The sequence below is a fragment of the Bombus fervidus genome, chromosome 3, assembly GCF_041682495.2.
Source record: "Bombus fervidus isolate BK054 chromosome 3, iyBomFerv1, whole genome shotgun sequence".
NCBI lineage: Eukaryota > Metazoa > Arthropoda > Insecta > Hymenoptera > Apidae > Bombus > Bombus fervidus.
Window position 1 is genome coordinate 3666321 of NC_091519.1, and position 25849 is coordinate 3692169.

Genomic DNA, 25849 nt, shown 5'->3' on the forward strand with positions numbered 1-25849 from the left:
TGTCGATCGATTCGATCCGATATTCGCGTACAAATACCAACGCTTAATCTTGAATTTCTTCGCCTTACGCAGATACGAGTATCTAAAGACGGGCAAGAAAAGATTCTCCACAGACGGACTGAGCAATCTTCAATACGAGCTGGTCGACAAACAGAAGCCAAAGTTGTACACGTGGCTCCTGATAAAGCTGACGCCTCCGCAACCTAGCTGATGGCTGTCTTGGATCGGATAGCGACCCGATCTGCTCGAGGTCGCTTAAAAGGAATATTCTTTCGATCCAAACGCGAAATGTCGCGGAGTAGGAAACAAATTACGTTCCGTCGACGTGTCGCATTCTCAACGTAGCAAGGTAAAAAATCTCTTAAAAACGAAAGACGAAAAAAAGAAAAAGGAAAAGAGGCGAAGACACTTTTTTATTGGGTTCGAGGAACATGGAATATCGAAAGAAGCCAGTGTTTCAGCCGCTTTAGGATACCGACGTGTTGGACGAGTTGTTTCTCCCGTGATTTTGCCGTCAACGGCGAATGGGAGAAACGTTGTTACGTGATATATTTTTATTCCTCGTATTTTTTTATCGCAACGATAGATTAAAGACCACGTAGAATGTAGCGTACGAGCTAACGTGCCAAAGGAGAGTGAGAATATATGTATGCGTGTGTGTATGCAAGTGTGTACGCGCTACCAAGAGTAAACGAGAAGGAAAGCGAGAAAACCGCGTAAAGAGAAACAGGAGTGGCAGCTGTGCCATCCTTTCCGGATCCCGCTACTATAGTTATATAGTACACATATGTGTATATGTACATTTTACACGTATGTATCGGTCTATATGCGTACGCGAGTACATACGTACGAACCATAGAAAGCTCGAGGCTTCTTCGACGGCAGGCCGAGTTTCCGGTTGTCCGTCGTGTATCCGGGACAGCTTTGTAAACGACCTTTCAGCCAGTGTCGTAGGTGGCTTCCTTCGAGTTACATACCTACCGCGAACACCTTCCCGCTAGTTTCTCCATTCGATAGGACAAACAGATTCTTTCCTTTGTTTTCGACATCCCGACGCAATTTCGTTTTAATCGTGCCTTGCGACTTCCTGTGTTACGCATCTATTGCATATTGCAACCGTTGCGAACTCGAATTTTCTCACAAGTTTTGCTTTTTTTACTAGAAATTCCAGAATTTCGGTACGATGGAAATAAAGTCTGTGCTATCGTCTTTACGATTCGTACGGCTTCATTAAGGTACTAACGAACGATTGATTTTCAGTTATCGTTCGGTGTCACAGCTTACGCGATTTCCAAAGAAATAATAAAATAGAAAAGATTGTCAGAAAACTTGGATATATACGTTTTTGAGCGTTTGAAGGTAAAAAGAAGTCACGTAAACAACGGTCTCTAGCACGAACCACGGACAAAGCATATTTTTGTAAGATTCATGCGGAGCTGCGAGATTTAATTATTACGTTACGCTGGTTAATTGTGTCGCGAAAGGTTTATTTCCGCGTTAGGGGCTTGTGTAATCGTGTAGACGAACGTGCAACGGAAACGGTACTTAAGCGTATAACGTGAACTAATGTCGGAACCCCGCGTATTCGAGAGCACTCGTCGTTTATACACGTTTCCTCGAAATATGTTAAAAACCGTACACGCGTTTACATATACACGATACACGCATAAACACACATTTGCTACGATACCGCCGAGGTGATTCGCGCGCGCTGCTTGAAAACACGCGATCGCGTATGACGGACGAAGGAAGCGGTAGAAAAAATTTGATGAAAAAATTCCAGTAAATTTTCGTTCACCTGGAACGAAACTGGGATGTCGCGGTTGTGTTTTTCAAACGGAGCGTGCGAGAATAAATGTGCGGGCGAAAAAATCAGAAAAAGAAAGAAAAAAAAGAAGGAGAATGAAAAAAGTTTTCGGTCGAATCGAGACACACACAAATACATATCACGCGTAACGTAAAGTACGCGGTTGGATGGCGTCACACGACGTTCGATCGTTTGGGTTTCGATGCTTAAATCGTTAAGGGTGAGAGTACGGGCTGTGAATAATGCACCTTCCTTGCGGCGACAAAAATCTCGCGGAACAGAATACGAGAACGAGCACGGTAGAATTACGCCGATAGGCAGACGTTTTGTGCGCGTCGCACCGCTCGTGTTTGTAGAGTGAAACATTGGATACCGGGAGAACAGGTTTCGGAATCGAACACAGGCGCACAGTCCTCTGTACGCTCGGTATGCGCCTCGTTAATCGTTGTTCCTACCGATCGAATTTCAAACGGTGTTACTCGAGATGAGATCGATGTTGCTCGTTTTTCATGGCTATCGAGTGTCCAGCGTTCTTTCTTCTACCGTGCTCTTGACTCTTACTATTTCGAAGAAGCTCGTTAACATTAAACGCGAAGTTAACGTTTAAAGGAGAACGATACACGCGAGTCGAGACGATTCCGCTTTATTATAAGGATACTGTGTACAATAAGGCATTATCGAATAATCGATAATAGATAACGATAAGAGGATAAGCAAGCGGAAGGTTGAAAGACGTCGGGAAACGTCAATGAGTTTAACCGATTCGTTGAAAACGAACGTCCTTTTTTATTATGATTATTATCATTATTGTTACTATTACTACTATTCTCGCTACTACTATTACTATTTACTACTACTACTGTCACAACAACAACAACAACTACTACTACTACTACTACTACTATGTACTGCTGTTGTTGCTGCTACCACTATTACCACTATTACTACTATTACTATTACTACTGCGGCTGCTACCTACTATGTACTATTTTCTTTCTTGTTTCGATCGTTGTTCCTTCCGAACGATTCTCCGTTGTAACATTATGTTCACGCGCGTCTCGGATGACGATCGAGACAAGACGTTACAAGGAAAGGAATATTTTCGTAGATACGTTTCATCGATAAACACGAAAGAAATACAAATTTTGTTGGTTAAACGTTTAATCCGTACTCGGTTATACTCGTCTCGCGCAACTTTGTAAAAGGCACGACGATTGAAACGAAGGGAGTAGCGTAAGCAGATTTTTAGCTATTTATACGAGGGTAATGAAGAATGCGGTGTGTAATATACGTACGATTATTCGTAATCCGTCGCTTATATCGAGAATAATTATTAAGGTATCATGGTATTAAGGTGCATATTCGCGAATGAACACGGATACGAGGACGTGGTTCGTCGATGTTAAATCGAAATAGAAACGACGAAATAAATAAGGCGTAGGAAAATGTAACTCGTATCTTCGTGTACGTAATACACGATGTGTTTGCAGTTTATTTGGAAGATTAGAATTTTTCACAAGTTACGCTCGTGATGTATCGAAATAATAAATCCTGTTAAAGCTTCTCCTCGTAAATCTCTCGGGTCTTTCTTCAACGATTGTTTTTAACGTTTTATCTCGTTTTGCCATTCTTTTGTTTCGTAATTATCGCATCTCAAACGTTTCAGAAAGTGGACATTTTTTTTTTTACAAAGATCTAACCACAAGACTTCACGTATCTTGCCTTTCCCGCAAGATTTCCTGAACCATGTTCTCCATGTTCTTGATCGTAAATTTGGCGGCTGTACTTAAGAATTGTATCATAAAGTCGTGATTTAAAAGTCGATGCGCCAAAACAATGTCCTTCTCGTCATTCAGATCCACGTCTCTCAATTCTTCGTATATCGAAGCTAACTTTTCAGGAAAACTCTTGCACTTGCCGATAAGTTCCGAGTGTAATACGTTCCATGACAATGCAGCGGCCAGTACGGTCTGAAACGATCGAGCAAAAGAATGAAACTGACCGGACGAACGTGAGTATTTCGATACATCGAAAGTACGGTGGCGAGTTATAAATGGGGAAAGCCGTTTTTGTATTTACAGTGCTTCAAAGTACAAGAAAAATATTTTTAAATTCGATATTTTGTAAAAATGTAATATAATATATCAAGTAGTACAATCGAAAAGCTTCCCGAAGAAAAGATCTACAGGCACATGATAGACACGCAGTCCGAGGCACCTATTATTGTCTCAATTTCAAACGCAATTGACTCTATTTTTATTATGTTTCACGATCTGCTTCCAGGAAGCTGTTCCATTAGTTGAATTTATCAACAACTATTTCTCTACTTATATACTCGTCGCTGTACAAAATAAAAAACTGCAGTTGCTTTCAAAAGTTCCTTACAAGGCAAATATCGAGTGTAAGCCAATAAATGACCACTTCGTGGTCCACTATGAAATCTTTCTGCATACTCTCAGCTGATATATGTTCATCGACAGCGAACGATTCGAGCGTTGCCACACTCTCAGGTAGGATCGGTTCACCAAAAAATTTCAACGTGCTCGTTTCCTCCAGTTCCTGGTCCGAATCTCGATCGATTCTTCTTTGGACCTGATACATCAGGTACTCCAGGATCGCCTTCGCAACCTGAAACGTATCGCACTCGTAGATACTCCAAAACTATTTGAATGAAACGTATTCTAACACAGAAAATTAGGTAACTCGAAAGTTGGAAAAATTCTGAATCTGTGGCTACGAGTAAAGTATATCATCCGCGATGCAACCCTATCTTTTTCTCGCCATAATTCGGTCTTAAAAAGTGAGATCATCCGTTGGAAAACATTTCCAAATTTTCTTTTACGCGACTGCCCGAAGATTTGTAGAACAGTAACAGACCCGTCTCCTACTATTAAGGAGGAAAGCTCGGTGTGGGTGTGCCTTTTTGAACTAAGAACGCGGATTCGTTGTTCACACTTTTCGGTAGAAAAGCGAGGATAACGATTCGCGATGCCTATTGCTTATAGCCAATGTTAACAAATAAAATACGAGGAAAAAGTCTCCTGCGGATGTGGCTCATGGGTGTCCTTGTTCCTGGGAAAAACCTGCTACTTCGCTGGACAAACATCCGCTTTCTCTGTAATTAGTAAAAGCGTGCAACAAACCTAAGGACTGTTCTAAGGACCATCCATAAACCGGAAATACTTATATGAATAGAGATTAAGCTAAAAAGATTCGGTTTATGGAGGTTCCTTGGGTTTATCGCGGGTCAGTGTAACGAAGTGTAGGCCTTGGCGTTCACAGCGTGAGGGACGTCGCACGGACCATCTCGCGCGACGTAACACTAACCTTCCCTGCAAGGATTAGGTCATCCTAAAAGTTTCTTTCGTTTTATAAGGAAATATCGAATGCACATCTTCCGTTTTATACTATTTTGCCGAATTACGTATGGCCCATTTTGTTCTATCAAAATAAAGATCACAAAGTTCGACAGATTAGGTTTCATGTTTGCATCTTTATGCGTCGTTGTAAAAGACGTGTCTGTAAAAGAGAGACACTTTTCGGACGACCTGATATAAATATGTTTTACGATCATGTAGACCTGCAGGAGTAACAATGGTTGAAGAAACCATAAATTTGGAAAAATTAGTTTGGTAACTACGATCGAGCTAATTGGAAGGTAATTATTTGTGACACCTACCTCGAGAGGTCGGTCAGAAGACGGTAGTCGATCCTCTCGAGTCAGTCGCTTCCGCTCTAAAAGTTCCTCGACGTATCTTTCGCCCTCGTGCATATCGGTACAGACGCGGTTGCCTAGAGCCAAGGCCAGCGCCTTTGCAAATCCGTCTCGCGGAGTTTCGTCCTTGCAGAAGGCCAACAGCAGCGCGGTATAGTTAACCGAGTATCGATCTGTCATGTACATCCGACACAGCAGTTCTTTGGCCAACATTCGCCTGAGCGTTTCTTCGGGACTCAAGCAACACAGCAACGACACGTCGACTTGCGAGGCGGGTCGGCTCGCTTGCATGGAGAAGTTCACGTCAGTGTCCAATTGGTACAGTTCCTCCTCGTGCAGGTCCTCTAAACCTTTTCGAAACTCGTCGAGACGAAGTTGCTGTACATTGGCACAACCGTCCGTGCATTCGAGGAACCACAGCGACGTTCGACCGTACTGAGCTACAGTCACCACTTCTCTCAACTCGGGATCCTGAATCCTAAAGCGATCCCTGGCTATTAACATTTCTTGACAGTTCGGAATGGGAAGGTCCATCGCGCAAACGAGAAATTCTCGCCAATCGACGTATTCCACGGAACCGGAAAATTTAGCAAGCAATTTAGAAATTTCGCCCAGTCGAAGCTGGTACCAAGAGCATGGCAGCAACATTGGCTCTCCCTCTTCCAGACCGTGACTCGCTAAATCTTGAAAGATATAAACCAGGCTGCGCTCGCATATCATTCCACTTGGCGCGACTCGTTTAAATATCTCCATCAAGCGCGCGAGGCTGGCTATTCGGAATCGGGAGGACGACGCGATCTCTTCCACGCGCTTCGGCTTCTCCGCTTCTACTTCCATCACGTACACGTTCGATCGGACGACGAACCGGTCACCCTCTAGTAGCAGCTCCGTCTCCAGCACTCTACCCTCCTCGATCGCGAAACAGAACACATTCGCCATGTCGTTCACGCTCTTCATCTCCCGCCAATATCTGTGCGATCGTAAACGATGAAAGCGGTAACGGAGTGAGCGCAAAAGAACGACGATCGATAGATTCTTATGTAAACTTTCAGTTAAACAACGGCGAAAATTTCGACGAAATGATCGACATAAGAATTAAAGGAGAAAGTAAGTATAAAACCATCGATGATTAACCTGTCTATGATGGCATCGTAAATGCCGTGGAAGGTCCTTTGCAACGTCCCCAACAAGAAAGCGACATCCAGTCGAGCCACGTTCACTATCGAGTCCAGTTTCTCACGAACTCTTTCTATCTCGTAGGTAATGGCGTAACGCCATTCCAAAATTAGATCTTGACCCCTCGACGCCATTTTCCCAATGATCGAATCGGACGAATCGGTCGAAAAGTCTTTGTTCTTGGGAATTGCCATCTGTTCTCTTCTAATCGCTTCGTTGCTAGCCGCGAACAACGTTTCCACTATACTTTTCACATATCGAACGTTTTCTAAGATTCTCGTGAACAGACTGATGTTCTCCGTGTTGTCGATGGCTTTCTGTCTGTCGACAAACGCGTCGTCGATCTCCGTTCGAAGAGATTCGCGTTCGAGGGCAGGTGGAGCAGCGGCGTACGTTATCGTCGACCGTCTGTCTTTGGTTTTCAGTCTTCCTCTTTCCTTTCGATCAGGCGATTTTTCGACAAAATTCGAAGGTTCAAACGGTGGCTGCTCTTGGAAATTCCGCTGTTCGTTGCCATCGTCGACGTCGGTTTCCCTGACGTTCGTCTCGATTTCGATTTTATTCAGAACAACCTTCGAAACGCCGATTTCTCGCAGCGGCCTTTTCATCATTCCGAAATAGTAATCTTGCAACAAACGTATCGTGTCGACGCATCGGTCGATCTCCGCTTGAACGATGCCGATGTACGTGTTAAACAAAACTACCGCCTCGTAAACAGCCCACTGGTCGTTGACGAACCGCCTCCGTTCCTCCTCAGCTTCGCGTCTTCTGCGATCGCAAATTTCCCAAAGTTCCGTTTGAAAATCTGCCACGCGACGATGCAACTCGCACTTGACGTCCGCGTCGTTCCGCGCGTCCTCGTCGATCGCGTTGAACGCCTGATGAAATCGGTGCAGCAGGTCCTGCTTGTTATCAGGTCGTTTAACAAACTCCAGCGCGTTTCTCCTTATGAAATCTGCATATGGAACGATACCCGACGCGTGAATGCTCTTGAGGACGAGCAATTCCTTTATATCTTCCACGTAGATCTCTTCCAAGCTCTCCCACAGTCCTGTCAGATTTTCTAGCAACGCGGAAGGCAAAGAAAGGTCGACCCATTGCCAATTGGGTTCACCAGGTCTGGCTGGCCGCGATTCGAACTCCATCTGGAAATCGTCGGACACGAGATCTTGCTTCGCTTCCTCTTCCATGGCGTCGTCGTCCATGTCGGACTCGAGTTGCGCGTACTCTTCCTCGGTTAGCAGCCGTCGAACGACGGCCTCCTTCAAGGTCGCGCCACGTTTCGTCTCTCGCTCGAACATATTCAACGCATCGCCGAATAATTCTTTCGAAGGTTTCTTCTGCAACGGGTCGCCTATCATAAGTCTGGCCAATTTCTTCAGAGTGGCCAAATCGAAGGTGGAATAGTAGAGAATGCGAGCGATCTTGCGAGACGCGTAAAATTTGTCGATCGATGGCGAGTCCTCCTTCAACGTTTCGTAAGTTGGAACTCCTATTTCGAAGTATTTTGGTTGTTGCTTCACTCGAACGAAGAGCGTGGCGAATGTACGACTCGCGGGTTGCGCGTCAAGCTCCACGCCCGGATCATGTACCAACCTTGACTGTCTGTAAAATCGATGGAAAAATGACGGAGTTTACAAACGCGCAGTATCCTTAGCGAGATTTTCGATTTACGATTTGTTTCTAATTGCCTGTTTAACGAGTATGGGTCGGACTTGTCCTCGAAGACGATTCGCGGAGTCACAGTCTCGATGTCCTCCACGGTAATGTCGTCGAAATCGAGCAACTTTGGATCGGGAGGAGGGGCCGAGCCCGTCATCGCTGTCTCCAGTCGCGACATTTGCTCGTAAGTGTTGGGATAATCGAGCAGAACCCAACCTTTCGCGTCCACCAAGCTCTTCAAGTACTCGATCAAGATCTTGGTCGCGAGATCGTCCGTGATCGGTTCGCCCAACGTTAGAAATTCATAGGCCCACTTACCTGCGTGCATGCGAAAATTCAAGAATCGCGAATCTCTCAGTGCAAAGGAAAAGGGAGTTTGAAAGATTGGATCGAGTGCCTCGCTCGAACCTACCAATGTACGCGGTATCGGTCAACACGGGATCTAAATCGTCGTACGGTATGTTCCTCGGAGTTTGCGTTTGCTTATCGCGAGTGTTCGATTCTTCCTCCATCTCTGACTTGGCCGAAACGGATAACTTTCTCTCGCCGATCAAGCCTTTTCTCGTTATCGTTTCCGGCGAGGAAGTTGTCCATTTCGAATCTTTACCGAGTCTATCCATCCTGGCGCACGAGATTTGCCCTTTTTCGCTCTCCAGTTTCCTAATGACGTCTGCCGTCGCAGCCGTTATATTTGAATCGATATACTCCACATCGGACATCTCCTGCTTATACCTGTCAACGACCATGTGTTTTTTAGGTCGTCAGTACCAGTTACGCGGTAGAGCAGTAGAGTACTTGGACTGCGTGCGACTAGCGTAAATACGAGTGAGAGTGCGCGAATGCCCGATGATAGGAAAAGTACTAAAACTCTAAGAATCTCACATCGATCGAGAAGCATACGGTACAACGAAGCAACAACTCTCGACGCGTGTATTCGTTGTAATGTGATATAGCGAATGATTCGGCGAAGCAGTACTTTGTACCCATCCATCAAAACATGTCTAACGTACCGTTCGAGACAATAATTAATCGCATCTTCCATTCTCACAGTCCGAATATCAGATCGATCGAGCAGCGCTCGAATCAATTCGTAAACCGTGGGATTTCCTATCCCGAGAACGATCGTCACGTTCTTGAATTTCTGTAGCAAGGTTTGAGATCGGTTCACGGGATGAACGTGAAGGTGGTTGAGAAGTCGATGCACGATGTGTCCAAGCACCGCGCGTCCCAGCTTCACGAGATCTTGCAATTCTTCGGCCAGCTCCGGCAACGATTCGTTCCAAGGTGGATTGGTTTCCAAATAATCGTCGAACAGAGCATCTCGCAGAAAATTCATCTTGTCAATCTTCGTCCACGTGTCCGATTTCAGCAACTTTTCGAACTCCTGCTCCGAGGGTTGTTTGTGTTTTCCATCGTAAGGTACTTCTTCGTCGAAGATGGGCTGCGACTTGAGAAACAGCATCTTCCATTCGCTGAGAAGAACGAGCGGTACAAAACCGTCGTTCACTTGTCGGTGGTCACCCACGTTCAACGCGATGCTCGCCAAGTCGTCGACGATGTCTCGGCAAAATTGCCAGTGCTTCTCCTGTATCTTTCGTATCTTTTCCATCAAAAGCCTTCGGCGCAATTCGCACATTCTTCGGCATTCGAATTCGATGTCTTTCTGTCGCTTGCTCACCAGTTCCTGAGCTCTTTCGTAGCTCGCGCGATGCTCCACCTCGTTTGCTTCTACGGTTATGTCCTCCACGACCTTCTGATTTTCAGCCATTATATTCTTCTGTTCGCGCACCTCGCACAATTTCGTCACGATCTGTTTCTCGTATCTCGACTGATCCAACACTCGCTTCGCCATTTCTTCGTCGAACGTTCTTTCCTGTTTCTCCGCCACTCTCTCCCACAATTCCGAGAGCAGCGCTTTCTGCATCTTCGATTTCAGAGCGATAGCAGTGGCCGCACGTTTGCTGCGATTCTTTAACCACTCGACGTACACTCTGGCCATTTCTGGATCATCCGCGATCGCTCTCACCTCCGCAGCCTCTTTTTCTCCTTCTTCTCTTCCTTCTCTTTTCCTTTGTCTTTCCCGTTCGACTTCTTCTTCCACTTCCATTCCTTTATTGCGTGGCTCGCCTTCTTTGCCCGACTTCTTGTGAACCCGGTGCTGATAAGCAAACCGGTCCAACTCCTCGCTATGCTCCTGTCTAATGTCTAGCAACGTTTTCGTACTCTAAACGCACAGAGGCGAAAGATAACTCGTATGACAAGACGGTGTACGATGCACCCGGATGATAGATAGACGATGCATAGGTACTCTTCGTGGAAAGGATATAGCGAGGTCATAAATCGAAGATATTCCTCGGTTTCATCGAAATTCGATAAAATTCGGATTTTCCTAGTACCCGTGTATATCGATACCTGACTGTTATGCCCTCGCTAGAGTATTCCACCAAGAATACTTATTTAGATACCTCGGCTGGCCACTGCTCTACGCTGGGTTGCACTACGGTGTACGACGGCGTGGGAACAGCCATCAGCTTCTCTCGTTCTTTTTGAAACTTTGCTAGTACCATTGGGGGTTTGATACGATACCAGTCGACGATGTCCTTTCCCTTCGCCAACTTCTTCGACAAAGGATGTTCCATCGGTTGATACGGCGGAGGTTCCTCGCAGACTTTCGTCACTTCGAACTTCTTCGACGTGGGTACGAATTTTTCCCTCTCCTTTTGCAGCGTGATAAAGTGCAACCTGTCCTTGGTTTCCAGGCACAGGTACAGCTTGTAGAACAAGCGCATCGACGTGGTACCTTTGCCGCAGGAAATTTCTTCGATGCTTTCATCGTCGCTATCGATTCCCACGAATCGCAACCAAAACTTCAAATGCTTCAGATTTACTCTGCAGAGAGCAGGGTCTTGGGTAACGACGATCGTGCCCAGCTGATCGCGGCTTATTATGTCGTAGCTGTGCAGAATCTGTGCGAGAAGCGAGCCGTCCCTGGTGTAGTGACCAAACACCTCGGGCGTCAGATCGATCAGGATTCCTAGCCTCGCTTGTATCCAGTTTCGTAGAATGTCACCCATCGTCGAGAATATCTTGCGATTGATTCAAGCGTAAGTCGTTGTCTATATGTCGCAGGTCTTACGACCAACTCGTTCTTCCTCCTGTCCTACCAAGTCGAAATATCGGTTCGCTCGTCTTCGTCATTTTCCGAATATTTGTCGCGAATACTTGGCCGTGTCTGAAGCTTGCCACCGATCGTTCGATCGATTCGTGCGTCGTTCGTTTTGTGCGTGACAAAGTGGACGACGCGTTCCTTACCTTCGTCGTGGAATATACAGATGCCGTAGCATACCATGAAATTATATTTGAATTTGAAGAACAATTATATTTAAATTTCAAGAAAAATCGAATGGATGACGGTGAAGCGAGAAGAGTTAAAAACCGTGCATATAAAAAGTGTGTACTCTTTATTATTCCCTTTATACTCCACTGCACATACACGACGTGTTACAGGCCTATAGGTACAGACGGGTAAAGAAAATCTTGGTTTCTCAGCTTTTTTTTATTCACTTTAAACCAACAGCGTTTGAGCATTGGTTCGGTTCTGCCAAGAAATAACCACAGGATGATCGTTTACGCCTAGAAACGTGGCGGCTTCGAACTTCATCGGGGGAAGTTCCGTTTTCTCGACGGTAATAAACGGTAATAAACGTTAAATAAACGATAAATAAACGGAGAATGAACGCTGGGGCTCGATCGCGTTGCCTCTTTGTCGTTCGCCTATTCGCTCGCGGGACTAAAAATCGGGGGTCCATCGTCGGTGCGTGAAAAAAGAAATATCAGCGAAAAAGAGTCGGCTTTCTCGATATTCAAGACGGCTGAGCGAAGCCGACGCGATCCATCGCCAGGACGCGTACGAGCGCCGATTTTCTTCTCTTTTACTTTCTATCAGCCTATGTCTTCCCGTGCTTTTTCTTTCGCATTCACTTTCGTTTCGCTTCGATCGAAAATCCTCGCCCGTACGCTCTCCCTCGGATGTTGGCGAATCGTCCGGACAACATTTAGGAACCCCTTGTTGCTCGCGTTAGTCTACACCTACGAATAAGGTCCACAACGCTGCTGCTCGACGGATACATCCTTCTTCCCTGCCACGCGACACTCGTCCGACGAGCACGCCAACGATACACGCTTTTTCGTTCTTTCTCTCAACTTTTCCGTACATAGCACTCGGTTACGGTTACCCTGCCACTCTCTCGTAACACACTCATCCGCGTAAGTACTAATCATCGTCGTCGTCGTCGCAGCGATATCGTAAGAAACCGTAATCACGGTAATGGTAATAATTATAGCAATAATAGAAAATCATCGCTCGCCATCGCGATCCTCGTCCTACGAAATGTATTTATAATACGTATATATATACTATATATATACTATATATATACCATATATATACATATATATATTTATATACATGTATATGTATATGTATATGTATATGTATACGGTGCCGTCGATCATGCAGTTACATCGTACCGCAGCGGTAATATAATTACATTACGATCATACTCGCTTCGATTGCTCGCCACGCAAAAAAGACAATACGCAACATCGATCTGACGTTTTCGCCGTTTCCCATCGTGGCTACGATAAATCGTAACTCGTTATTGTTGGTGCCGTTCAGCTGTATGTACAGAAGAGGTATACAATATGCTCGGTGATAATATTAATGTTTTCATATTTATAATAATTTACGCGCGACTACAATGGATACGGTACTCTCACACACTCTCTTTCTCTCCCTCTTTCTCTCTTTCGCGCACTCTCTCTCTCTCTCTCTCTTTCTCTCCCTGTTTACCATTTACCGTTTCGTTGACTCCCTTCTTCTCTATCTCGCGTTTTTCGCTATTTTTTTCTTGTGCGCCCTAGTCTTGCCGCGATTATTCGCCTCTGCGAATTACAAAACGAAATTTTTTTTCTTCTTCTGCGCTCGTCGCGTCGATGTCGCTACCCTACATGCGTGCCATTCGAACGCGTTTCTATCCCGTGTCTTGTCTATTCCCTCTCTGTTTCCTTTTATTGCTGGGAAAGTCGATCTTCGTGAGAAAGATCCATTGGGAAAAGTGGCGAACGAAACGCAGCATGGAATGCATCGAGAAGAACGAACGGCTCGAGGAAGTAACAAGCGGCCGTTGTCTAACGCTCCTCTTTTCTTTCTTCTCCTTCTTCTTTTTCTTCTTTTTCTTCTTCTTCGATGAGAAACAAAAGAAAGGTCGTTGGAGCGAAGCTCTTTTCCACCAAGTCGGTAGGTGCAGACCACGTGTCCTCGTTTCGAGGCGTGCCGGGCATCTCTAATGCTACCATATCTAATACGAAGGAACGGGCTCGATAACTTCACCTAAAATTCTATCTCCTAACTGTAATCTACGTGTCTACTATGCTTCGTGTGTTTCTCGCGTGTATCTGCGTATCTAGTCTTCTTTCGTCCTCGTTTGTTTCTTCCTTCTTTCGGCTACTACCCTTTGCGTTTCTCAGATCCAGCCTTCCTCTTGCTCTCGCTCTTGCTTTTATTCTTGCTCTCCGCGTTTTACGACACGCCTGTCCATTTGTTTGTGTATGTTTCACGCACGTGTGATACTCTCGATTTTACCACTCTACATATATATATATATATAAATGCGTATCCGCGCGATAATTTTCGCTCGCGTTCTCTTTCGCGTTCACTCAAGCTCTCGCTCCCTTTTCCACCCTCTCGGTGTTTCTCCATTTCATCCCATCTGTTTCACTCGCACTACGCACTAATTTTAAACTAACACGTCGCTATACGCAAACTACTTCACCGCTAATATTTAGCAACATGGACATTGTTATTTTGCTTCATTTATTTCCTCTTTCCCTTCCCCTAAACTGGCCGACGATTAAATCGTTTCAAAATATTCGTCGCTTCTCTATTATGCCTGCTCTATCGCGCTAAGAAAAGGATTATCGTTAATTCGCACATTACCCGACCGCTAGTTATCGTCGACTATTATTTCCATAGATCCTTGTTCTCTTGCTATCTCTCGTACACGCGCATACACTCGCTTCCGCTCTCTCTCTCTCTCTCTCTCTCTCTCTCACTTTTTCTCCGTTTCTTGGCAATCGCTGGCGGTTGCCTATCTACGATCTAGGTAGTGGGTTCACGACTCGAAACTCGGAAGATTCGTTGCCAGGTGTCGCAGATGCGGTGACTAAAGGATCGAGCAAGATCGCGATTGCCGAAGGAGTCGAGTTTCCCTGGAAACGCGCAATACGGACACGTCCGCGGAACCGGGTTCCACGGTCGGAAGTCGAAAGCTAACGGCGAACCGATCGTTTGCTTCGAAAAGTCTCAAAGGCACGTCACTTTGTAGGTACCCGGTTATTTTATGCATCGTTTTCCTTTTGCGACAGGCAATGGACACGATTATCGTTATTGTTATTAATAATATTATTATTGTTATCGTTATTAATTTTTTTCTTCTTTATCATTACTCTTATTATTAGCATTACTATTCTTTGTTACTTTTACCATTAGTAGTACTATTAGTAGTATCGTTAACATTAACATTATCCATAGTATTAGCGTTAAAGTTAATACTAGAGTAAACGTCGATTACCGTAAATCGTTATTAATATTATTGTAATTATTATTATTATTACTATTATTATTATTATTATTATTATTATTATTATTATTGTTATCGTTATTATCGTGATTCGTTATTACGAATTTCTTTTGTCGGCTGTTGCTTTATTAGTTCAACTTTAATTACGTTCTCGTCGTCTCCGGTCACCGATATTGCGCGTTCTAAGGTCGCTCCAAGTTTCTGTCGGTTGGTTGTGCAAATATCGTATACGAGGTTGTCGTGCTATATGTTTAAATCTGTTTCGAAAGTAATCGTGTCGACAAGGTCGTTTTACACGTGTTCTCCGGAAAGGATTGGAAAGCCCTTTCCATCTCATCTACCATCTAACGACCGTGTAACAATTATTGTATTATTCGCGTATTCTCTTTCCTCTAGCGCTCGTTTCATTATCGTTATTACGTCTATCGCTATTGCTATCGTTATTATCGTAATGCCTAGAGCGCGTTATCGTTATCGATGCTATCCGCTAAATTCGTTCCGGCTACGGACGAAATAAGAAAAAAAACGCACTCGGTACAAACAATAGTGTTGTATCTATCGATTCGGAGGCGCGAACTGCGTCTACAATTCTACGAAAAACCTCGAAGCGCCGGAAATCGCGCGATCTCGATATCTGCCGATTCGACCGCGTTTCCTCGAGACCTGGCAATCTTGTTCTCCTTTTCTCTCGCGGACGTCGTCGCGGTCTCGTTCCTCTATCCTACATTCCTCCTGGCTTACAACCAGCAATTATTTCCGTCGGTCCTCCGACATATAGAGCGTATACCCAAAAATCTTTAGAAATTCCGGTCGCGGTTGTACAAGTCGCGAGTCTATCGGAAAAGGAAATACGCACGCGGTATTAAGGTTCGTTCGTGAGAGGATTTTCGAGGTCCGCCGTTCTCTCGGTTCTCCCTCTGACTTCCGCTTTTCCGAGCTTCCGTGTCGCGTCCCTCTGTTTCGCGTGATATCGTTTGAATGGGAAGAAGGAAAGCTCGCCAGAAGCGAATTCGATGTGTCCCGAAAGCGTCGAGATATTGTGCTTTTGGCTCGTGGAGCTGGACGAAATTACAAGGAATCACGGTTCACCGACTCCTTTCTGCGCGTTCGCACTGTGCGAAGAAAGAGACTTTGACATCGTACACGCGTGGAAAAATAGCATCTCGCCACATTTTCTCGTTCTCTGCCGTCTGCGCACGTTCGTCAACCGTCCCGGTAACATCGTGGACGACAGAGACCGAGCGTCGAGAACTCGCTCGAGGAGTACGGCTGTTTATAGTTAGTTTCTCCTCGAGCGAGAGGAAAAATTGTGCGCACACCCATCGTGAACGAAGGGAGCGCCGCGATTTCGCCGCTGTTTGCCGCTCATTTGCCACTAGATACGCAAGGAAGTAAAAAGGAAGCGAAAACTAAAACGAACGATTTCGTATGAATTTGTAAAGATTTTTGGCGTACTTATATCTCACTTATATGATACACGCAAATTTCTTCTACCTACGTGGCCACTCGACGCTTCATATCCGAATTACCGTGTGCGATACAATTACGCGATTAGCTGTATCACCGTTACTTTATTATAATTAGTGTTACAAAAGCTTGATTATTTGGATCGGACTGTAGCAATATATTCACATGACTATCGTCGTGGAAAATAAAAATTCAACGTTTACATTACAATTACTCACTGTCCTTTCGATCGTCTCGATAACTCGACTCGCAATAAACGGTAATAAATACATTCATTTTTATGATAATAATAATAATAATAATAATAATAATAATTAATAATAATAATAATAATAATAATGGGCTAATGATAAAAATAATAATAAACAAATAATAGGAATAGTAGTAGTAGTAGTAGTAGTAGTAGTAGTAGTAGTAGTAGTAGTAGTAGTAGTAGTAGTAGTAATAGTAGTAGTAGTAGTAGTGGTAGTAGTAGTAGTAGTGGTAGTAGTAGTAGTAGTGGTAGTAGTAGTAGTAGTAGTAGTAGTAGTAGTAGTAGTAGTAGTAGTAGTAGTAGTGGTAGTAGTAGTAGTAGAGTAGTAGTAGTAGAGTAGTAGTAGTAGTAGTAATAGTAGTAGCAGTGGTAGTAGAAGTAGTAGTAGTAGCAGTAGTAGTAGAGTAGTAGTAGTCGTCGTAGCAGTAGTAGTAGTAATAGCGATAATAGTAATAGTAGTTATACTAGTAGTAGTAGTGGTAGTATCAATAGTACCAACTGTAATATTAATAATCACCAGTTTAGTAGTAGTCGTTATCTCTGTATCTGTCATCGTCATGGTCACTATCATCGTCGTTGTTGTCGTCGTCGTTGTCGTCGTCGTTGTCGTCGTCGTTGTCGTCGTCGTTGTCGTCAAAAATAAAGATATTTCAGTCGCGCATCTCGGTTCGAGTACTGTACAGATATTGCCACGAAACGTGTCGCTTTGGAATAACGCGCATTCCCTTTACTCAAGCTTAACCCTAAAGTTAGTACGTTCCTCGTGAAACAAACAACGCTCGTAAGTTCTTTCCCTAAAGCATAACCGGAAATGTGTAATAACGTCGCTGGGCGGAGCGTTCTTTTTGGTCGAGAAATAAACCCCGCGGTTGCGTCCTGGCGGCTACGACAACGGCGACAACGAAGTCGACGTCGTCGCCGTTCCTCCAGCAACCAGCAAGAAACGAAGGAACGCCGAAACGAACGATACGAATACGTCGTTCGTGCTTATTTCCCTTGTACACGCACGAACGATCATCGTCGAAACTTTAACTTTGCCAATTATTGCCGTTTGTTCATCGACAGTGAAATTTTCCAGAAATTACGAAATAGTGTTGTTCGTGTATACAATACAATGCAATACAATACAATAATACAGTACAATACAATACAATACAATACAATACAATACAGTACAATACAATACAATACAATGTAATGTAATGTAATATAATATAATATAATATAATATAATATAATATAATATAATATAATATAATATAATATAATATATAGAGAGATTTATATATATATATATATATATATATATATATATATATATATATATATATATTCTAATTGTCATCGCGACGGCATTCATCGTCGTGCAATGGCACGACGATCGTACGATTGCACAAGGAAAACGAGTTTTTACCTAAGGAACTATCTAGCTAAATACAATCGCCAAGTATAACCGCGGATAACATCGTCGCGGTACTCGAGGATCAATCGCCGCGACATTGCACTTTCAGTTTTCGAAGAAACGGATTCGACTGTGGCCTTGTCGTGCTCGACGATGCTTATTTTAGGTATCGCTGGATCCCTTCGCTTTCTCTTCGTGTTCTTTCTCGGCTTTCCATCTTACAAAGTTAGCGTTACAAAATATCGGTGGCGTACGAGCGCACGAAAACGATGAGACAAAAGCACGCATTTCGAGTCGCATATAAAAATACACACAATGTTCTCGCTCGATGATTAAACGCGTAATCACGGTAAATCGAAATTCGGATTTTGAAAAGGGAATGCTCGAGCTCTTGTATTCAGCGACACCCTGTACTTTGGACGCTTTTGGAATTACGTAGAAAATTGCATTCGTTTCGATCGACTATGTGACTTACTTACTTACTCGTTGCCTTTCCCCCCCCCCCCCCCCCCTATCACTCTCTCATCGCACGTCACTTTCTTCGAATCATTCGAGTGCGCTTTTATCGCGTTTCATCCGCGTGTTACCCGCACGTCGTTATTGCCGCGAACCAACATCGCGACGAGTCTTCCTCGACCATCTAGCAAACACGCGAGTACAAAGATGCTGCTCCGAAGAAAATCAATTGTCATCGCGTTTCGTTGCATGTTCGCTGCAACAAACGCGACGGGTCGACACGAATCGATCGCGCGCGATCAAGGAGAAAAAAGAGCGGCTCGTTCGATACGATGGCAGTAATGAAAAGATACGCGGCACGATCGCGAACTAAGATAAATCTTTTCGGCAGTTTATCGTATTCATCGGCATATTTTTATTTAAACCAATTGTCTGATTTTCTGATCGTAGAAGAGCGAAAGAAGAAAGTAAGTGCGCTAGGTGAAAAGGACAACGAGGAAGAATCAAGCGGGAAAAGACGAAGGAGCATAGAACTCTCGTTCGGTTTGGTTCGCGACGCGACCGGACCACGTGAGACGCGACCGGACCACGTGAGACGCGACCGGACCACGTGAGACGCGACCGGATACAACAAAGCAGTTGCGTTAGGTCGGTTTGGAAAACGGGATATTCCAGAGTTCTGGGTCGATCGGCGACGCGTATATTGCAAACTTTTCAACTAATTGTAAGCTCGATCGCGGAGAACGTTCGTTGCGAACGAATGCGCGTTTCCCGCACAAAGGAGATACGCTCGGAAAGCGGAACAAGAAGACCGAGCGAGAACAACGACGAACGTCGCGCGGTACATATGTATCCTGTTTGTCGAGTGAACGCGTTCGTTGGCGGACCTCCGAATCGCGTCGATGCTTTGGTTGTTGCAGGGATTCCTATCGCATATACGTTTTCGCAAACGCGCGCTCGTTATGCCTCGTACGTCCGCGCGAACGACATATTCCTCTCTCTCTCTCTCTCTGTTGCCGACTATTTTTTTTTCTTTTCGCTCTTTCCTCGCAAATAAGCGCTTTACCATTCTACCTTTCGCTCCATCTCACATTTTCTCTTCTTGCTTCTCGCACACACACTCCTGTGCTCGGTCGTGCTCGCTCTCGCTCTCGACCTCTCACACACACACACAGACACTCTCTCTCTCTCTCTCTCTCTCCCTCTCTCTATCTCTCGCACTTTCCTTTTCTATCCTTGTTTCATTCGTTTCGCGATCTTTTTCGTCTCGAACGAAAATGGCTCTTCGTTTAACGTACGTCTTTCCCATGGACGTGAAACTGTTTCTAATCGTCGCTTCCTTTCTTTACATTTCCGCGAATATATATAAATATATATATATATATATATTTGTATATGTATGTATATATATATATATTCAAACATACATGCATACATATACACACGCATCTGTCGTAATATGTCCTGGGCCTGTGTACGTGTATGTGCGTGGGCGGGTAGGTGTTGGCGCACGCGTGTGTATATATATGTACGTATAATAGATCGGACAGTCTAGGTGCGCCCCTGACGCGAAAGATGGTAAGGTTCTTGCGTGTCTACCGAGAATCACCACTCTCGGACGTTTGAGCCACCGTCGCCGGATTGTGGCTCGTCTCGTACTCCATCACTTCCTGGTAAATCAGCTCTTTCCACTGGTCCACCGTGTGTTCCCTCTCGTCCACGCTGTGGTCGTAGGGGCCTGGTGCAGGCTGTAACAAACGTTCAACTACCATTCGATCATCGTCTTTCTCGTTCTCTCGAAAGAAAGAACCACTCGACAGACGCGACTCGAATCGGTCGCCGATCGATACTCTCCTTCTTTCTCCCACCACCGTCACCATTCACCCCGCCCCCTTTACAAACGTAAAAACGTGGTCGAGGGATAATAGGGAAGTAGAAGAAGGTACGTATGTAGGCGAGGCGAGTACGGTAGCGAGAAGACTACGAGATTAACGAAGGATTGACGACACTTACGGCATTGACTTCGCCCTCGTCGTACCACACGTTTATGTAATTGTGCAGCAAAGCATCGTCGACGGAGATGCGTCGCTCGGGGTCGATCACGAGCATGCGCGACAATAGATCCCTGGCTTGGCTGGCTGAAACACGCAACGAGAAGAAAAAACGGGCATGGAAGAAACGTAGCGAAGGATGAACCGCTTCGAGCGGAAGCTTTTCCGATCGCTCACCTTTCAATCGGTTGTGCTCCGATGAGTCCGATGGAAACAAAACGTCCGGGAATAACCTGTCGAACGGATATCCCGGATACCGCGGCCTGTTCTCAACGTAATTCCTGACCGTTGGCTGCAACCGCTGCATGAATTCCTGTGCCGGCGTTCCCAGTTGCTCTGCAAAAACGTCCAGCGGGCGTCCAGTTAAAGCGCGCACGTTCCTCGATGGAAGACGGGCAAGCGATCACGGCGACCTACCAATTATCTTGTTCCACTGGTCGATGTGATCCGTGCCGGGAAACAGCACACCACCTCGAATCATTTCGCCCATTATGCATCCGACCGACCAAATGTCCACGTTCTCCTTGTATCCCATCCCGAGGATCACCTGCGAGACGACAGATCGTCCGGATCACGGTGTACACGGTATGTACGTGAGGAAGAAACAAGACTGAGCGGAAACTGGAACGATTCTAGTAGCGAAAATCGAGACTCGCGACACGAATCGATGAAATCGACGTTATAAGAAACGATCTGTATCCTGATCTATTCGCCAACGCTATACCGATATGCGTGCTATGAGTTCGCGTTTCGCGTTCTTCTTCTTATTCTTACCTCCGGCGCTCTGTAGTATCGCGTCACCACGTACGGTGTCATCATGAAGGTTGTCCCAGCGGTCCTAGCCAGGCCAAAGTCGAGAATTTTCAGCGTACAGTCTGCCTTTACCACGATATTGCTCGGCTTCAAATCCTACGCGTAACCAACGAATAGGAGGCACCAAAAAAAAAAAAAAAAAAGGATTGACAACTCGTAAATCTGGTCATGACTGAAAATAATCGGATCTTCACTCGCGACTCACCCTGTGAATGATACCGGCCGAGTGTAAGTGTTTGATGCCGCACAGCATCTGATAAAGCAGGTAGGACATACGCTCGTGATCCAGATCCATCTGAATCACCTGGCACAGGTTCGCGTCCATAAGCTCCATCACCAAATACACGTCTTGAAACTCGTCCAACGACCGTTGCGGCGTGAACGCGTTCAACAAACCGATTATCTGCCGAACAGAATCAAGGTAGAGTACAAGCTCCCGTTTCTAAGTATCGGTTGGAATATCCGAGTCCTCTTGCACTTGAGCGTCTTCCAATACTTATCAACGTGAATGTACGTCCGAAACGACGAAAATATATACTTACGTTTTTATGATTGACCAGCTTCATCAGCTTAAATTCCCTGTATGCTCTCTTCGCGTGCGTCACGTTCTGAAAAGGTCTGGAAAGTTTCTTGATCGCGACATTTTGCGCGGTCACCGTGTCGTACGCCGCGCTGCAACAAACGCGCGCAAATAATAATTAGAGATTCATCGATCGATGGCGAGTCGTCGACGACCCTGCACACCTTCCACTCGTACGGCAGTTCTAATCGCGTTTCAATTATGTAAACGAATCCATGGATAGGCTGAGTGCTACCCACTCGGTCATCGCACTGCTTTCTTCGCGTGCATCGTCGGTTTCTCTTAAAATCAGTCAAAATCGTGGGAAGGCGGCAGGAGATCCAGCGCTTACTTTACTTACGACTTCAAGTTGAATTAAAATTATTTAAGCTTCGACACATGGTCGATGATATGCACGACAATCGCCATCACTTACCAAACGATCCCCTGTGCCCCGGAACCGATTGGTTTCAGGTTTTGATACCGCTTGAGAATGGTGAATCTGGTGTCCCCGACTTCAACCGTGTAAAACATGGCGGATAGCCGGGTTGTCATATCAGGCCCCAGGTAAGGCATGCGCCTCGGTGCTCGTCTCTCCTGCTGCACCTGTACCTGCACCTCCCCTCCGCTCGAGCACTCCTGGTGCACTCGATGAGGACTTACGCTCTTAGCCACTTTGAATGACAATACGAGCGCACCTGGCAGAAAGGAAACGTAGTCTCTCGTCCCTGTTTCCTCGGTCCGTCGAGAGGCACGAGCACCGGCACCGATACCGGCACCGGCACTGGCACGCTCTCGCCGCTGCTTCTCCGGCCTTCGCTTCCGGACGACACCGCTGCCGCTCCGCCGCTTTGCTCGCTTCTTATACGCGCTGGATTTGTCTACGACATAGAACATAGTTAAACGTTGCTTTGTTAGTTTGGGCAAATGTTCTGTCGATTTCATGTAATAAAAATATAATCTGTTTTCTGAGCGTAATAATCTGGGCGTCTTTTCAATATTTATGTAACTAACTGTACCTCTCGCAATGAATCGTTGGTCCTTAGAATTTACGAATTTACCGATAGATCGGGCGCTTCTCATTTGTAAACGTTTGGTCAATTGTGGTTAGTCTTCGAACGAAATATAGCCCGATAGGTGGACAGCCGACAACGACCATGACAAAGACAGGCTCCGAACGACACGCGTTTCGATTCTCGTCGAATCGGTCGGCGTCGGATCGCGAACGGATCTACCTCGAAAGTTTCAACGTCTCGGTCGAAAATAGAAATTGGAGCAAAGTCGGGCAGACGTTCTCGGTCGTGAAAGAAAAAGAAGACGAGCGTCCGCTGGTCGAAGAGTTTTCGACGGTTTGCCGGCCAAAATTAGAGGAAGACGAGGCGAAGGGGAGGAAGTCGCGCAAATATTTCGACGACAGTGTACCACGTTTGCCGTGGAATACGGCAATTTCTTCTGCTACCGCGGGATTCCCCCAATTATTTATAGAGATCGTCGCAGACGCAGACGCGAATGCCGACTCTGACACCGACACCGGTTTCGTAGAACCGCAACTCCGCTATCTTTTCACTTCCCTTCGAGTTTTCGCCTCGTGTCGCTTCCTCCTCTCACCCTGCCCTCGTCTCTTCGTTCGGATTCTCTCCACTGACGGCCATGTTCGTTGCTCGAATCTTTCGCCCGACACCTGCTACCAATTACGCAATTACGCGAAAGTTGGTGCGTATTTCGTTCGAAACTCGCGCCAAGATAGTTACGCGACTCGGGGCATTCGTCTGGACCTGCAGCGAGGGGAATTGGATTGTCCAAATTCACATCGGTAGATCGAGATGAAACTTCATGGGTATTTGAGGAAAAATGGTGAATTCAAGATATGAAATTTCGGTCTCGGCAACGTGGAGAATACGTGTCTCTGCTCGAGATGTTTCGAAAAGTTCAGGAGCATAGTCGAAGTCCTGATGTCTCGAAGAGTTAACGACCACTGCCTCTCTCTTTTTTTTTTTCTCTTTTCCTTGTTCTTATCGCCGAAGGCACGACATTCCTTTGCTCGCTACCACCTTGGATCGTCTCCAACGCGTACGTGCACGCGTTCGCTCGACCACCGCTCGGTGAAATTCGTTAGACCGTTTTAACGTCGGCATAATTCATCGGATAAGAAGGATTTAAGAGTGCCGATATGCAAACCGAAGAGGCTCGGCCGAGATCCTGCGCGGATAATTATGATTTTAGGTCCCTTCGAGATAATGTTCTGAAACGGTTTCTCGTGGATTTCGATTAGAATCGGAGAATCGGAGGGGTTCGCATCGGAAACTGCCGTCGTCAAATTTTTCGTTTGTTTAACAAACAGTGCAAGCTAATCAGAAACGAAACTGACAACACGGCGAAACATTATGAAAAACGACCATGTTCTGACTCGTCGTCGAAAACTTACCATAAACGAACGGCCATTGTGAACGCTCGATGACGAACGATTGAATCTGAAGCGGGCAAGATCTGCAATCAAAAAAAAAAGCAACGTAAATGTGTGTTTAAACACGAGTCAAAGCGATTTCCGCAACGACGAGGAATTTTGTCGAGGAAAAGTTCAAGTCGCCGTGACGAAAAAGTTCATCGGTAATGTAACGTTCATACGCTTGGATTTTTCAACGCAACTTTACACAAACAAGATCGCGTGTTTCGTAGACACGGATCGAGTAAATCTAGACGAATCGCCGACATTATGTCGTTTTGCGGTACTGGAAAAACGGTAAAACGAAAACCAATAATTCTCTCGACAACGAGGAATCGCGTCGAGCGTCGTCCAATATCGATTTAGGGGCTGGATTTTGCCAATGTATTGCCAGTGCTTTCTCGCCGATATCGTTGGGACGGACATTCTTGCGGACACTAGATGCATACTAGAACGTGCAACATAGGCAGGTCGATAGCGCGAAATACAATCGGAAGGAATAGATCGGCTAGGTGCGTTAATGCCGAGTCCACATTGACCAAAGTTATGTATTCGTCAATAGAAACAGCATCGTATCTAATCCATATTGGAGCTCGCGAACAGAATTGCTCGAATTCTGTCGTGAACGAGAAATGTTTGAAAGTACCGAAATTCCTCACTTTCTTGCACCGTTTCACCTTGCTTTCCACCCACTTACCAACCATCTTTCGTCGTCACGACCATAAGGAAAAAACAATTCTTGTCTCAGTGTCGTGCCAACTGCGAGAACGAGGAAACGAAACATCGGTATAGCTGAACGTCGGACAAATTACCGTGGGAAACTTCATTTTCGTCGTTGCCAAGAGATCACCAATGAGATACACGTAACAAGGAATGGCAATCGAGTATACCGTATTAACGTACTTAACGACGTCCTAATCGTGTCGACCGTTGTTCCGTTTATAGCGTCGCCAACAGCCGGAAGCGATGTCTTTTTCACCGCAGAAAGTAATTTACTCCGGAGTAACGTCGTTACGGAATGACACCTTAATATCCAGCAGAGAAAGAAAAAACCGACGATCGTCAATTTTCTTTAGGCTACACTAGAGTAATTGTGCTCTTTCGAAACGTCAAGCAAGATTCGCAAAAATATAAGTAGCATCTCGAGCAGAGTCGTCGGTTATCTAATTACAAGACACGCAGCTGTTTCCTTTCTTTAAATAAGGTAAAAGTCACGTACGCACCATCTATATCGCAAATATCTCAAACTTTCTGTGATTTCGAGCCAAAATCTACCATCTGCGCGATATTTGTTACTAACGATAAACGAATTTCCATCGAAGGAAAAGGAATTACGTCGCGCGGAAGCTAATTGGCGGAACGTCCGATAACAGAATCGTCTAATAGAAGACTCTAGATATCTAC

General features: G+C 45.3%; 4 protein-coding genes across 11 annotated transcripts in view; 1 reads left to right on the forward strand and 3 right to left on the reverse strand.

The window, feature by feature from the left end:
* The window catches only part of LOC139986026 (beta-1,4-N-acetylgalactosaminyltransferase bre-4), a 39533-nt gene extending 36152 nt beyond the window's left edge, over window positions 1–3381 (forward strand). For all 5 annotated transcript variants that reach the window (XM_072001039.1, XM_072001040.1, XM_072001038.1 and 2 more), the window contains exon 7: window positions 73–3381. In XM_072001039.1, coding sequence (XP_071857140.1) covers window positions 73–211 — 139 coding nt within the window. In that variant the 3' untranslated portion in view covers window positions 212–3381. The remainder of the gene's footprint in view (window positions 1–72) is intronic.
* Window positions 1602–10790, reverse strand: LOC139986040 (sperm flagellar protein 2). The gene is made up of 7 exons (XM_072001065.1): window positions 9371–10790; window positions 8773–9092; window positions 8390–8678; window positions 6657–8303; window positions 5487–6492; window positions 4193–4435; window positions 1602–3777 (listed from the first exon to the last, which is right to left on the reverse strand). The coding sequence occupies exons 1-7, from the start codon at window positions 10465–10467 to the stop codon at window positions 3517–3519; spliced, it is 4863 nt and encodes a 1620-aa protein (XP_071857166.1). The 5' UTR covers window positions 10468–10790; the 3' UTR covers window positions 1602–3516.
* Window positions 10791–10809: 19 nt separating this feature from the next.
* LOC139986035 (sperm flagellar protein 2) lies at window positions 10810–11731 on the reverse strand. The gene has a single exon (XM_072001060.1). The coding sequence runs from the start codon at window positions 11432–11434 to the stop codon at window positions 10814–10816; it is 621 nt and encodes a 206-aa protein (XP_071857161.1). The 5' UTR covers window positions 11435–11731; the 3' UTR covers window positions 10810–10813.
* Window positions 11732–17579: 5848 nt separating this feature from the next.
* Bsk (mitogen-activated protein kinase dJNK) overlaps window positions 17580–25849 on the reverse strand; it is a 40010-nt gene continuing 31740 nt past the window's right edge. For 3 of the 4 annotated variants that reach the window (XM_072001029.1, XM_072001032.1, XM_072001030.1), the window contains exons 2-10: window positions 24428–24489; window positions 22439–22883; window positions 21986–22115; window positions 21649–21846; window positions 21405–21539; window positions 21048–21177; window positions 20808–20966; window positions 20593–20717; window positions 17580–20327 (exon numbers count right to left, since the gene is read on the reverse strand). In XM_072001029.1, the coding sequence (XP_071857130.1) occupies window positions 20175–20327; window positions 20593–20717; window positions 20808–20966; window positions 21048–21177; window positions 21405–21539; window positions 21649–21846; window positions 21986–22115; window positions 22439–22883; window positions 24428–24489 (1537 nt within the window). In that variant the 3' untranslated portion in view covers window positions 17580–20174. Of the gene's footprint in view, window positions 20328–20592; window positions 20718–20807; window positions 20967–21047; window positions 21178–21404; window positions 21540–21648; window positions 21847–21985; window positions 22116–22438; window positions 22884–23021; window positions 23124–24427; window positions 24490–25849 lie in introns of those variants that run through there. The other variant, XM_072001031.1, reaches the window with a different exon arrangement.